This window comes from Hoplias malabaricus, chromosome X1 (genome assembly GCF_029633855.1).
Source record: "Hoplias malabaricus isolate fHopMal1 chromosome X1, fHopMal1.hap1, whole genome shotgun sequence".
Taxonomy (NCBI): Eukaryota; Metazoa; Chordata; class Actinopteri; order Characiformes; family Erythrinidae; genus Hoplias; species Hoplias malabaricus.
Genome location: NC_089818.1, coordinates 12798562 through 12813514, shown reverse-complemented (window position 1 = coordinate 12813514; position 14953 = coordinate 12798562). Strand labels below are relative to the sequence as shown.

The window sequence follows — 14953 nt, the reverse complement described above, 5'->3', positions numbered from 1 at the left end:
AAAAATTGAATTCCATTGAATTTGTACCTGTAAAGTTACAATGTTGGAAAATGGTTTTCATTGGACAGCGACGGTATATTTCTTAAATTTGAGACAATTGTTAACATTTTCTGAAATATTTTATATTAGATTTTAAATCTTTAATCTATCATCTCTTTTTGGGGACATGTGCATGATAAAAACACCTAATCCTTTAGATATAATCACCTCCAAAACGTAAGAGACCATCCTTCATTTATATAATGTTCTGTTCCGGTCAGGAGCCTCTCACTTGTTCTTCAAGTTAATTCCAAATCCAGTCACCTGTTACAGTTTCTCATGCAGTGTAACAGGGGCTTGTGTTCTGACCCAGTTCTGTCAGAGTGGCGTTAACACTTTCAGCAGTGTGTGTTCTGACCCAGTTTTGTCAGAGTGGTGTTAACCCTTTCAGCAGTGTGTGTTCTGACCCGGTTCTGTCAGAGTGGCGTTAACTGACCCTTCACTCACTTCCTGATATACACTCCACCCTCAACAGGGGGCACTGTAACAGATCATCAACATTATTCATATTTCATATTGATCATTTTACATAGAAAACAGAAATGAAACGTTCTCTTTTTCTCTTTTTCAAAACCCAGCTTTCCCCACAATTTTGGAGATTCATGTTTTGATCTCATTGGGAATGAAGCCAAAAGTGACGGCTACTTCCCCACCTATTTTTGGTGATGTCACTCAAATTTTTCTAGTCAAACCCAGTAAGAGCCTGTGATCAAGCAGAAGGGGAAGGACATGTACAGAATAGAAATATACAATAGAAACTCAGACAAACATTTAACATAGAGCAGCTTTATTTTTCCCAAGTGCATCTGGAGATGAAACATTGAACACATTAATGGAGGGGTGTCCCAGGAATTTTGACAGCCAGTGTACACCACCATACATCATCGTCCACACAGCAATAACACCACACACTGTAGAGAATGCTGTTTATGAATGTGCTCTTATTATAGCTGCCCTTCTTCAGAGTGTCTTTTCCAGAACAAACAAGAGGCCGAGTGACTTTCTGTAGCTTTGTATTTCCTCCTGAAATGGTTTTATTTTAAAAACAATGTCATTTCTCAGGTGTCTAAGCTGTTTCAATGTATTTGAGGACAAATGTCATGTGTGATGATCATTTAGAACTCTAACAGTGAGCAGAATCAAGTCGTTATTGATTTTACATCCAGTTATCAATATGATGCATGATGATGTTTTGTAAATTAGAAATGTTCAACTTTAGAAGCTGTTCCTGTGGAAAATCAATGGAATTATATTATACAGTGATATTTATCTGGTGCCAGTGAAATCTCTGTGGACACGAGGCAGCTGTTATTATTATTATTATTATTATTATTATTATTATTATTATTATTGTTGTTGTTGTTGTTGTTGTTGTTATTATTATTATTAGTGAATCTGTGCAATATTTCTGCAGTTATTAATGCAAATAAAATGATACAAATCAAAGTTGTAAATGTGAGTTGATGCTAATGGAGACCCTCAAATGTTACAGGTGTAAAAATGCTTGAACAATGCAAAATTATGAATGAATGTTCCCATGTTCTACAGAGAATACATTTCAAAATCGCATATTTTTTCAGTTCAGAACTCAAAAAATTTAATCCATAGGATTTTCTAAAATTGAATGCATAGGAACAAATGAAACATTCATTCATTGTCTGTAACTGCTTATACAGTTCAGGGTTATGGTGGGTCCGGATCCAACCTGGAATCATTGGGGCACAAGGATCGTGGGAGGAAATTGGAGCATCTGGAAGAAACCCACACAGACACAGGTAGAACACAACAACTCCTCACAGACAGCCACCTGGAGCGGGACTTGAACCCACAACCTCCAGGTCCCTGGAGCAGTGTGACTGTGAAACTACCTACTGCGCCACTCTACCACCAAAATGAAACCTAATTAAAATGTAAAATATATGATTATTTTTATTCTAGGTTAAAATCATTAACAATATTGCCATATTTACGTTCATCCTCTATTATATTATTCTTACTAAAATCTCAGGGTAAGACATATTTGAAATATTATATTGTAAAAGAAAATCCTAAGCAAATAAATAAAAAAAATAAACAAAGCAAAATAAGATAACTGAGCACAGTCCCTGCTGTGGACGCCAGGTGGAGACTTCACTGGTTTAAAGTTCAGGACTCAGTGCTCCGGGTCTTAGACTGCTGGAGAGTCCTGGAGAAGAGTGTGTGTTAATCTGGGGAGAGAGAGAAAAGTGAAGAGAGGTAGAGTTAAGAAAATACGGAGTAAACATAGGGAGATATGGAGGTGAAGATGTGCGGGGAATGATCCGGAGAGAAGGAGTCTGAAAGGGTGATAACTTTCCTCGGATAAACTCCAGAGATGGAAGAAGACGGAGGGAGCAGAGAGGAGGACGGAGGGAGCAGAGAGGAGGAGAGTGGAGAAATAGAGCACACTCTTCTCCACCTGTCGTGTTTGCCAGAGAGATACATGAGAGCCAAGTTCTCTCTCTCTGCTTACATCTTCTGCTGGGCTCTAGTTAAACTCTGCCAGGTGAGAAAACTCTCTCTCTCTCTCTCTCTCTCTCTCTCTCTCTAACAGTGTTTATTTGAGCAAGAGAGAAAGAGAGAACCTTTCATTTCTGTTTCTCTGTACAATCCACAAGATTAAACCGATACCAAATTGAAAAATATTGATGATCGTTTACAGCGCCCCCTGTTGAGGGTGGGTTGTATATCAGGCAGTGAGTGAATGGTCAGTACTTGAAGTTGGTGTTGAAGGAGCAATGGTCAGTATAAGGATCTGAGGGCCACACTGTGATGGCTATAATATTTTGGTCTCCAAAAACAGTCTCCAGAACTCTTTGTGGTGTTCCCGGTGTGCAGGGGTCAGAACTGAGGAAGGACGAGTGGTGAGCGGAAACACACACTGCTGAAATAGTTAATGCTAGTCTGATAGAACCGGGTCAGAACACACACTGCTGAAATAGTTAACGTTGCTCTGATAAATCCATTTTAGAACAATTGGAGACAGGGCCTGTTCTGATGGATTGCTCGTTTGGACGGTGGGGTAAGTGTCTGGCACTGAACCACTGAAGAGACAACCCCAGAACCCTGGGTTCTGGAGTTCTGTGGATGTTCCTCTGACCCAGACCACGTCCCTAAACCTTGCACCCTTCACTGTAGTGGTAGGCCCTAACAGCAGTGTCCTCTCTCAGCGCCACACTGCAAACTCTGTTCAGGAACACTTTGAGGAACAGAACCGAGTTCCAGGTGTCGACTCGTGTCCAGATTCCTCAGATCTCAGTCCGGTCCAGACCTTGTGGGATGAGCTGGAGAAACCAGTCCAATCTGTAAAGACCTAACTCCACCTCTTAGCTTACTGGACTCACAGGACGTCCTTGGGATTCTCATGGACTTCGTCACAGGACACTTTTCAGCATCAGATTCTGAGCTCGTCCTTAGCTCAGTTTATTTACAGACTGGACACATTTATCTCTTATTGTGTGTGTGTGTGTGTGTGAGTGTGTTCTGAAGCATGCAGGGGGTTTACAGAGTTTAAAATTAGAGCTGAGGGGGTTGAGACCCTCAGTGAAGGAACTTTTACCTTTCACTCTTCAGCCTGCTGTTAAAGAGAATGAGAATGTGTGTTTTCAGCCTCTGCTCTTACAGTAGGCAAGGGTATACTGCTGTGAGGATCTGATGGTGTTCAGCCTCATGATCTTCCAGAGAACACAGGGGGTGTTTAACTCTCCTCTCTCATTTATCTTTCTCTCCCTCTCTGTATTTACATCACCCAAATCTCTATTTGTCTCTGTCCCTCTGCTCTCTTTGTTCTTGTTCTCTCTCTCTTTCTTTCTCTCCACGCCCTGTTCCCTCTATCTCTGTCTCTCATGCTCCCTTTCTACATTCTTTCCTCCTTAAACTCTCAATTCTCTCTTTCTCTCTCTTGAACATGATACTGTTGTGAGAACTGGAAGAGTGAAGGAGTGAAACGAGGAAAGAGTGAAAGAAAGAGAGAGAGAGAGAGAGAGAGAGAGAGAGAGAGAGGAAAACACTTTCATTTACCCCTTGTTTTTGTTTTTCTCTTTCAGAGGAGATTAAGAGTGTGTCCGGTTCTGACTCAGGTAAGACTCTTACTTGTCTTCAGATCACCTGTTTACAGGTGAGTTCACCTGTGTCCCTCACAAAGATCACGTTTCTAACCCTGTGTGAGAGTTGAGAATGGTTCTCCTGAGAATCGTTTACAGCGCCCCCTGTTGAGGGTGGGTTGTATATCAGGCAGTGAGTGAATGGTCAGTACTTGAAGTTGGTGTTGAAGGAGCAATGGTCAGTATAAGGATCTGAGGGCCACACTGTGATGGCTATAATATTTTGGTCTCCAAAAACAGTCTCCAGAACTCTTTGTGGTGTTCCCGGTGTGCAGGGGTCAGAACTGAGGAAGGACGAGTGGTGAGCGGAAACACACACTGCTGAAATAGTTAATGCTAGTCTGATAGAACCGGGTCAGAACACACACTGCTGAAATAGTTAACGTTGCTCTGATAAATCCATTTTAGAACAATTGGAGACAGGGCCTGTTCTGATGGATTGCTCGTTTGGACGGTGGGGTAAGTGTCTGGCACTGAACCACTGAAGAGACAACCCCAGAACCCTGGGTTCTGGAGTTCTGTGGATGTTCCTCTGACCCAGACCACGTCCCTAAACCTAAATCTCTGTGTGAGAGTTGAGAATGGTTCTCCTGAGCTCTAACCGCAGTTTAGTAAATCTGTGCCACATTTTCTAAATTAATAAAAAATCTGAAAGCTTTTCTCTGTTCAAAATCAAATCAACAGTACAAAGGGAGGTAGGAAGTAGTATTTAAAACCCTAATTATACCACAGTGCACTTTTCCAGAATCAGAAACACATGAAATAAAGACAATGTCACCATGCAAGAAGATACCATTTCCTCTCATGTGATTTGAACAAATTATAAATGAAATTAGGTTGACCAGTAGTATTTTTAGTTTAATATTGCAGCCTCAAAATCATTGTGATGCTCCCCTAAGCTGTCATAGGGAGAATAGAGCCTCTGTTGCTATACCAGACCCAGCACTGCAGGAACTGCACTATATAACTTTTGGAGGAGGGTAGGAAACATTCATCCCCTTAATTTCAGGACAGTGCTATAAAAATCATGCTTCAAATATAAGGGGACATGTAACAGACATTTACAAACCGGATTCCAAAAAATTTGGGACACTAAACAAATTGTGAATAAAAACTGAATGCAATGATGTGGAGATGGTGAATGTCAATATTTTATTCTTAATAGAACATAGATGACAGATCAAAAGTTTAATCTGAGTAAATGTAACATTTTAAAGTAAAAATATGTTGATTCAAAATTTCACAGTGTCAACAAATCCCAAAAAAAGTTGGCACAAGTAGCAATAAGTCGCTGGAAAAAGGAAATTGGGCATATAAAGAACAGCTGGAAGAACAATTAACACTAATTAGGTCAATTGACAACATGATTGGGTATAAAAAGAGCTTCTCAGAGTGTCAGTGTCTCTCTGAAGCCAAGATGGTAAGAGGATCACCAGTTCCACCATTGTTGTGCAGAAAGATAGTGCAGCAATACCAGAATGGTGTTACCCAGCATAAAATAGCAAAGACTTTTAAGTTATCATCATCAACCATGCATAACATCATCAGAAGATTCATAGAATTTGGAACAATTGCTGTGCGTAAGGGTTAAGGCCGTAAAACTCTACTGGATGCTCGTGATCTCCGGGCCCTTAAACGTCACTGCACCTCAAACAGGAATGCCACTGTCAAGGAAATAACAGAATGGGCTCAGGAATACTTCCAGAAAGCGTTGTCAGTGAACACAATCCACCGTGCCATCCGCCGTTGCCAGCTGAAACTCTACAGTGCAAAGAGGAAGCCATTTCTAAGCAAGCTCCACAAGCTCAGACCTTTGCACTGGGCCAGGGGTCTTTTAAAATGGAGTGTGGCAAAATGGAAGACTGTTCTGTGGTCAGATGAATCACGATTTGAAGTTCTTTATGGAACACTGGGACACCATGTCATCCGGACCAGAGAGGACAAGGATAACCCAAGTTATCAATGCTCCATTCAGAAACCTGCATCAATGATGGTATGTGGTTGCATGGGTGCTTGTGGCATGGGCAGCTTGCATGTCTGGAAAGGCACCATTAATGCAGAGAACTATGTTCAGGTTCTAGCACAACATATGCTCCCATCTAGATGTCATCTCTTTCAGGGAAGACACTGCATTTTTCAACAAGATAATGCCAGACCACATTCTGCAGCAATCACAACATCATGGCTACGTAAGAGAAGGATCCGGGTACTGAAATGGCCAGCCTGCAGTCCAGATCTTTCACCTATAGAGAACATTTGGCGCATCATAAAGAGGAAGGTGCGACAAAGAAGGCCCAAGACGATTGAACAGTTACAGGCCTGTATTAGACATGAATGGGAGAGCATTCCTATTTCTAAACTTGAGAAACTGGTCTCCTCTGTCCCCAGACATCTGTTGAGTGTTGTAAGAAGGGGGGATGCCACACAATGGTTAAAAAATGGCCTTGTCCCAACTTTTTTGGGATTTGTTGACGCCATGAAATTTTGAAACAACATATTTTTCCCATAAAATGATACATTCTCTCAGTTTAAACTTTTGATCTGCGATTTGTGTTCTATTCTGAATAAAATATTAGATGTTGGCACCTCCACATCATTGCATTCAGTTTTTATTCACAATTTGTTTAGTGTCCCAAGTTTTTTGGAATCCAGTTTGTAGCTTTTTTTATAGAGTTGGATCAGATTTGACTGTTTTTAAAGTCTGCACCAAATAAAAGAAAGCTATTTCGGAGCGCAGCAACATGTTTCTGAGGAAAAACAGCACCTCTTTGACCAAAATCAATGAAGTGGATTAAGTAATTTTGTTTATAGGCTCCACCCCTTGACTGTGATTAGTCCACACTGACATTTTCACCAATAATGTTCAGTAGTTGTTTGTTTGAGATGATGCTGTTTTGTCTGATGTCTGACAGTTGAATAGATTTGACTTTTCAACAAACTGTCACTTTAAACACACTTTAAACATCTGGATGAACAGCACAACCTGTTCATCCAGAATTTCTCCTGCACTGAGGGACATTAATCAGGAATGTTTTTCTTTCCACCTCAACCCTCTTTTGCTCTGTTGGGAATGGTTTACACTTGATCTAGGAACATTGCAGTGAGGATCTGATGGCATTCAGTCTCATTAACATCAGTGAGGTCAGGGGCTAGTGTTAGATTGTCCTCATGTCCTCTTAAACAAGACACATTCAATGTGAAATTTGATGTAATCGTCTTTGAAACCCAACCATCCTCAGACTGTGTACAAACAGCTTCGTCCTGGATTGTTATCTGTGTGTTCTCTCTCTAGAGAGACGTGCTGTCTGCACACGTTTTGCTTCTCAGGACTTTTGTGTAACTCGCAAGGTTATGATTCTTGGTTGATCAGACCGTGTGGTTTTCTCTGAGCCCCTGATATGTGAGCTGTGATCTCAGGATGTTATTGTGGATGTAAATGTGTTATAATGATTTCAGAGCAGGTACAAAACCAGCTTTACACAGCTTTAATATGTCTCAGTTTATTTTTTGTGGTGGTTTTAGCTGTGTCTGTTCTGCAGGAGCAGATTATTCTGCAGGTCTAAGCAGGTTCCCGTGTTTATGCTGAAATCCTGTAAATAATCCACGCTTGAATTCATTCCTGTGGGGCATTTCTGCTTTAATCAAACTATTTGTGGCTTGGTGACACTAGTGAAATTATTTAATGTGCTAGCTACAGACAGTAGCTCATATCTGCAGTATGCAATCATATTTATGTGCAATGTTTGCAATAAGTGCAGTCTCTTTAATTGTTAGTTGTCAGACCTCTGTGCAGGTGTGTGCTGCTGATTTTATTTTAAGTTTAGTAGCTTTTGGTTTATTTATTTATTTATTTTAATTATTCTCTTTTTGTATAAAAGCCCTTTTATGCATTAGCTCAAAGTTAGAGTTTGATCTTGAACTTGATTTGAACTTGAACTTAATCTTGAACTTGAACTCCCTGGAACACAGTTGTTGGAGGAATCTGATGTAAGCACTTTTTTCCCTGAACTTTTTGTTGGAAGAGAAAAAAAACTTTTACACAAAATGCCTCAAGCCAGAAGTGTCTTAACCTGCAGATTCAGTCTGGCTGAATTCAGGAGTCCACAATAACAGATTGCAACAGGGAAAGAGTAGATTTATGAATAAAGGTATTGAATTACAGGTAAAAAGAAGCATAAATAAATATCAGTAAGAAAATACCAGATTAGGGTAAAAGTAGAGTATGGCGCTGTAAAATCCATTTGATTTCTTTTTCTCATTTTTACTTTTCATTTAATTTTTTAAAAAATAGTTATAGATGTTTAGCAGTTTTTATTTAATTAATCAATCAGTAGGCAAATTGCACTGTTTATTTATTGAAAGTTTTGACTGCCCCGTGTACTCGTGGTGTATATTGTTGTCATTAACAAAATTCTCTTCCGACCCCTACTTTAATATCCCTCTCTCCAGGTTGCGCTGTGGCTCACAGCGCAGCTTCACTCGCTACCTACGCTCGCTAACCTGCTAACTAAGGGCACAAAGTTTACACTGTTTGGCCAGTTTGCTATAATTTAAGGCACAAAGCTGACAAAATGAACTGTAGCGTCGCCTTGCTTTGTTGTGTGTTGTTTTAGTATGTTAGGCTGTTTTATATGATTGATTTTTAGTCTTTACTTGCACAACGACTTTTATGTTGAAGATGACTTTTATGTTGAGTGGGGAAAGCACTTTATTTTATTTTATTTATTTATTTTTTACTGCTGGAGCCTGAATATTCAGGGTCACTGTGGGTCCGGAACCTACCTAGAATCACTGGGCGCAAGGCAGGAACACACCCTGGAAGAGGCATCAGTCCTTCACAGGGCGACACACACTCACACATTTACTCACACCTATGGAAACTTTTGAGTAGCCAATTCACTTACCATCATGTGTCATGAGACCGGGGGAGGAAACTGGTGCACCCAGAGGAAACCCACGCAGACACGGGGAGAACACACCAAACTTCTCACAGACAGTCACCGGGACTCAAAACCACAACCTCCAGGTCCCTGGAGTTGTGTGACTACGACACTACCTGCTGCGCCACCGTGCCGCCCTGTTGCCTTTATCAATAACCACATTTATCTGAATACCCGAATGTTTGTGTTCAGAACATCAGCACTCAGCACCCGCTTTAAAATTACTGCTTCCAGCATGGCTCTGCTATCTGAATCATTCGCTAACTTCGCCACTAAGAGCACAGAGTGTACACGAATAAACCAGAGTTCATGGAGGTGTTCTAATTTGAGGTGTAAAGCTGACAAAATGAACTGTACCTTTGCCATGCTTTGTTGTAAGTAGGTTGTTGTAGATGTTAGGCTGTTTTAGGCTTCGTTCAAGGCTTTTATGTTGACAAGGCTGAATACATGTGGAGTGGAAAGTTGCCTTCACCCCATTTATCCAAAAAAACAAATATCTGAATCTCAAAATTATAAACTGAATTTCTACCCAACGAACAAATATCCGAGGCCACTCCTGGAATTCTGTACCTGTTTTCATTCCTCATTTTTGTGATTCCGTGTTCTACGAATCATGGAGATCATAGGGACCTGGGAGGCCATGGTTCAATTTTTCCTAAACTTTTTCTGACCCCATTTTGTAGATGAGAATATTTTGATTCATTCATTCAAATCTGTAATTTTTTATCCAGATCAGGGTCACAATGGGTCCGGAGCCTACCTGGGCACAAGGCAGGAACACACCCTGGAGGGGGCACCAGTCCTTCACAGGGGAGATCACACATTCACACACTCACACCTATGGACACTTTTGAGTAGCCAATCCACCTACCAATGTTTGTTTTTGGACCATGAGAGGAAACTGGAATATCCAGAAGACACAGGGAGAACACAACTCCTCACAGACAGTCATCCGGAGTGGACACTACCTGCTGCACCACCGTGACACCCTTGAGAATATTTAGTATATTTTATTGTGTTTGTTTTGATTTATTTGTATTTTGTAATTCATACAAAATTGCAACTTCTTATTGAACAAAATTACATACCGTGACAAATCAAATTAGACTAGAATTATTACATGACATTCATTCATTGTCTCTTGCCACTTATTTGTTCTGGGTCGCAGTGGGTCCGGAGCCTACTCTGAATCACTGGGCGCAAGGCGGTAACACACTCTGGAGGGGGGCGCCAATACATTGTAGGACGACACACACCCCAGGACCCTGGAGCTGTGTGACGGCAACACTACCTGTGTGACAGCAGCACTACGTGTTGCGCCACCATGCTGCCAGGGCTGTTTTTTAAAAAAAACATATTTACAGTAATGTCTTGGTGAAGGGGATGTTGGGAAATACCTGTGGAGCTCGTTTTTTTGGCCCTGGCTTTGGTTGGTTGGTTCATGTTGAGACCTGTGTAAATTTTACCTGTTCCTCCAAGCTGTCAGTGTCACCTGAGCTCCTCTGGCACTTTCTCTCTTTCTTTTTTCCCCCTCTACTGTTTCAGGAGAGTTTGACCTCGTTCCTGTGGCTGGTTTTCTTTGTGATAAAGAGCATTTCTGAAATTGCTGCATTGCACATTTATATTGGTTTATTTCCAAATCATTTTAGGCCATTGCCACTTCAGATATAATTTTACAGCCGTCTGTGATACAGAATGTCTCTTAGATTTCTCAGGATGGGCGACAGTTCGCTAGAGAGAGTGGGACATGAGAGTGAGGACAGAGCTGTAATGTGAATCACTGCTATGAGACAGTTGTAAACTTTTCTTATGTCAAAATGAAGAGAGGAGACCAGTCTGGATGTAATGATATTTATTGAGCTTTCTTGTTCCAGAATGAAGTCTGAATTGTTTCAGAATGTGGTCTGTTCTGGTCTGAGAGGCACACAATTTTTTACACCATTTTACAACCTTACACTTTGTAATACTCATTATCTACTAGAACAGAAAACGGGATCTGAAACAGGTTGAGCTCTCGTAACATCCTGTCGTAAAGCTGATATTATATCATATGAGGTCAGGCTAAGGAGTTTGTGTCCCTACAGATTGGTTTAAATACAACCCCAATTCCAATGAAGTTAGGACGTTAAACTTAAATAAAAACAGAATATGATGAATTGCTTTTCAACCTATATTCAATTGAATACACTACAAAGACAAGATATGTAATTTTCAAACGGATAAATTTTATTGTTTTTTGGCAAATATTCACTCATTTTCAATATTTCTCAGAATATTTATCTCAGATGAGCTTGGGCCCAGAGAAGCCAGTAGCGTTTCTGGGTGTTGTTGATATATGGCTTTTGTTTTGCATGGTAGAGTTTTAACTTGTTGACAATGGTTTTCTGAAGTGTTCTTGAGCCCATGTGGTAATATCTGTTACAGAATGATGTCGGTTTTTAATGCAGTGCCGTCTGAGGGATCGAAGGTCACAGGCATTCAATGTTGATTTTCTGCCTTGCTGCTTACTTGCAGAGATCTCTCCAGATTCTCTGAATCTTTTGATGATATTATGGACTGATGATGAAATCCTTAAATTCCTTGCAACTGTATGTTGACACCACTTCAAAAAACCAAACAATCAAAAAAAAAAAAAAATAATAAAAAATAATAATAATAAAAAAAACAGTACAAGATAATTTTTTTACAATAGGCGATGCTGGAAATGTTAACAACCCAGTCTTTGTTGAGGTGAGGAAATGAAGGACAAAGTTTGAGCCCACCGGCAGAATGATGGTTCTTAAAGATTGTTGTTGTTTGTAGCATTAGCCTGACTGACTTCAGCAGAGCATTAAGGAAGTCCATCTGAATATAACAGTCCTCCAGACCAGTCCACAAGATTATATAAGCATTTAAAATCTCCTTCTATGTATACAGATAAATACAATCAGGTTACAAGTGAAAGTGACTTATTCCAGCTGATTCCTTTTTGGACATTTTATCTCTACCAGTGAATTAAGATACTTTCTCTAAAGGTAAAAAAAAACCATCTAGAAACAGTTGAGCACTATTATAATATTTGAACAGTGATCTCAGAAGGGCTCTGTGCATTTTGTAATCATTGATGTTATAGATAGACTCTTAGATAGTGTGGACAGTGTAATGTTATTTATAACGGTATAATATAATGACATAGCCCACCTCTGCTCATGTGTATTTCCTGACTGGACCCTGGACAATTGTTCAGTGACATTTTGGTTGTACACTTCTTTGAAGTTTTTGACTTTTGAAGTGCTTTGCCAAAGCCACAAGAACTGAAGCAGGACATTTACACAACTCTACTGTACACCTCCACTCTTACACACACACAAATACACTCTTGATTTATTAATGATGTATTTGCCTGGAGTGTGCTGTCATGCTGCTTTTTGTAGGTCTACATTACCACCAGTAGATGCTTTGCATGATGTACAGCATCCTCCATAAATATTGGCACTCCTGGTTAAGAAGTGTTCTTTGGCTTCTAATAAATTCTTTTTTTAAAACAAATAATATAGGACAAATAATGCAAAAAAAGAGAAAAATGTAAGCTTTAATTCAAGTATCTTTATTTGGTGGGGGAACAAAAAAATCACACTAAGAATTAAATCTTTATATGAATAAAACCTCCTTTTGCCAACAAGACAGCACCTAATCTTCTCCTCTAACTCCTCACAAGATGGGAGAATACAGAAAGAGGGATCTTCGACCATTCCTTTTTGCACAACCTCTCTAAATCGTCCAGAGTCCTGGGTTTTCTCCTATGCACTCTCCTTTTCAGCTCACCCCACAGGTTTTCTATTGGGTTGAGGTCTGGGGACTGAGATGCTTAGTGTTATGCCAGACCCACTTAAGAGTGTTTGTTGCCAAAAAGCTCTATCTTGATCTCATCTGACCAAAGCACACGGTCCCAGTTAAAATCCCAGTACCGACTGGCAAACTCCACCCATTTACGCTTATGAGTATAACTCAGAAAAGTCTTTCTCTGTGCATGCCTCCCAAACAGCTTGTTGGCATGTAGATAGTGCCTGATGGTTGTTTGGGAGACCTAATAATACCAAGATTCTATCATTTGATTCAATTATCTTACAGTGAGCGTTGGAGAATCCTTCTCACTGTGCATGGTGCAAGATACACTTGCGTCCTCTTCCAGTCTTGTTTGTCACAGTTCCAGATGTTTTGAACTTTTTGATGATTGCTCTGACTGTAGATAAGGGCATCTGCAGGTGAGTGGCTATTTTCTTGTAGCCATTGCCTGATTTATGAAGGTTGACACACATCTGCTTTGCTTGAATAGTGTGTTCTCTTGTATTTCCCATGTTTAAGAGTGAGTAGGAGAAATAGGCCTCTGTGTAACAGCATATTTATACCCCAGGGAAACAGAAAGTGATGAATTACTAATTAAAGGTTCCTAATTACTTTGATCCACTTTATACACTACAGTAGAAATGACATAAATTGTTCAAATACATTTATTTCCAAGAAATTGTTAAGTGTTCCAATAATTGTGGAACAGGTCATTTTATGGGAAATAATTATTTGTTAGTCAGGATTTTTTCTTTTTTTTACTTGAGTTTAAGGTTGTTTTTTTTTCAAATTTTTTTCAGAGTGAGATTATGCATTTGCAATAAAAAATGAATTTATATGAAGGCTTTTAACACATTTTAACTAGTGGTGCCAATAATTATGGAGGGCATTGTATATTTAATGGAGGGCGCTGTATGTGTAAAGATTTAACCCCCCACCCACACTTCTGTGTTTTTGGAGAAAACGCTTTGTTGTCCCTTCAGAATGAGACTGACCACTTCCGGCTGTTCTCTTGCCCACAAATCTTTATCTGGAAATGAAATCTACATGATTAAATATCAACATGCCTTTCACACAATAACAGCCTTTCAAAGAGAGAGAGAGAGAGAGAGAGAGAGAGAGAGAGAGAATGTAAGAGAGAGAGAGAGAATGTAAGACGGAAAGAAGATTGACAGGTTCACTTTTTATGCTAGAAAAACTCTTTTGTCTTTTCTATTTTTTTTCCTATTCTATTCTATTCTATTCTATTCTATTCTATTCTATTCATATATTCATTCATTCAAGGGGGCGCCAGTCCTTCACAGGGCGACACACACACACATTCACTCACACCTACGGACACTTTTTTTTCGCCACTTCACCTACCAACATGTGTTTTTGGACTGTGGGAGGAAACCAGAGCACCCGGAAGAAACCCACGCAGACACAGGGAGAACACACCAAACACCTCACAGAGCGGGACTTGAACCCACAACCTCTGAGCTGTGTGACTGCGAAACTACCTGCTGGTTTAGATCCTGATGGAAGAATGTGGTTGTAATATCAGACCATTCAAAGGTCTCCAAACCCAGGGACAGTGTCCACTCCTCATTTCTCTTCAGGGAATGGCTGGACACACACAGATTAGTTTGAACAGTGGAAAGTGTGGCTGTGTCCAGTTTAGTGTCCAGCAGCTGTTACTGTCTGCCATGGGGCAGCTGTTGTTTTTCGTTTTGAGTTTTTCCAGTTTTCATCTGTGTCTCTCGGTGGTCAGGACAGGATTTAGAGTAAACACTGTAGAGAATGATCTCTTACTGGGTGAAATTATCTTTGATTGTCTCTGATATTCCTCATACAGAGGCCGCTCTAAGAATATCTGATTATTCACCTGTTTTTACATGTTTTTGAACAAGAGCTTGTAACCATTCAACACATCAGTAAAAATATACCTCTTGTATCATATATCTTGTTATCATTTTAATTGCAGTTATGAGTGTGCCGTATAAAGCCCTGTATGTGTCTGAGATTTGTTCCAGACTGAGGAGGTTC

The 14953-nt window shown here is 40.0% G+C and overlaps 1 protein-coding gene across 2 annotated transcripts in view; it reads left to right on the top strand.

Annotated features, from left to right (window-relative positions):
* The first annotated feature begins 2290 nt into the window (after nt 1–2290).
* The window catches only part of LOC136675347 (rho guanine nucleotide exchange factor 4-like), a 75110-nt gene continuing 62447 nt past the window's right edge, over nt 2291–14953 (top strand). For both annotated transcript variants that reach the window (XM_066651834.1, XM_066651833.1), the window contains exons 1-2: nt 2291–2563; nt 4104–4136. In XM_066651834.1, coding sequence (XP_066507931.1) covers nt 2393–2563; nt 4104–4136 — 204 coding nt within the window. In that variant the 5' untranslated portion in view covers nt 2291–2392. The remainder of the gene's footprint in view (nt 2564–4103; nt 4137–14953) is intronic.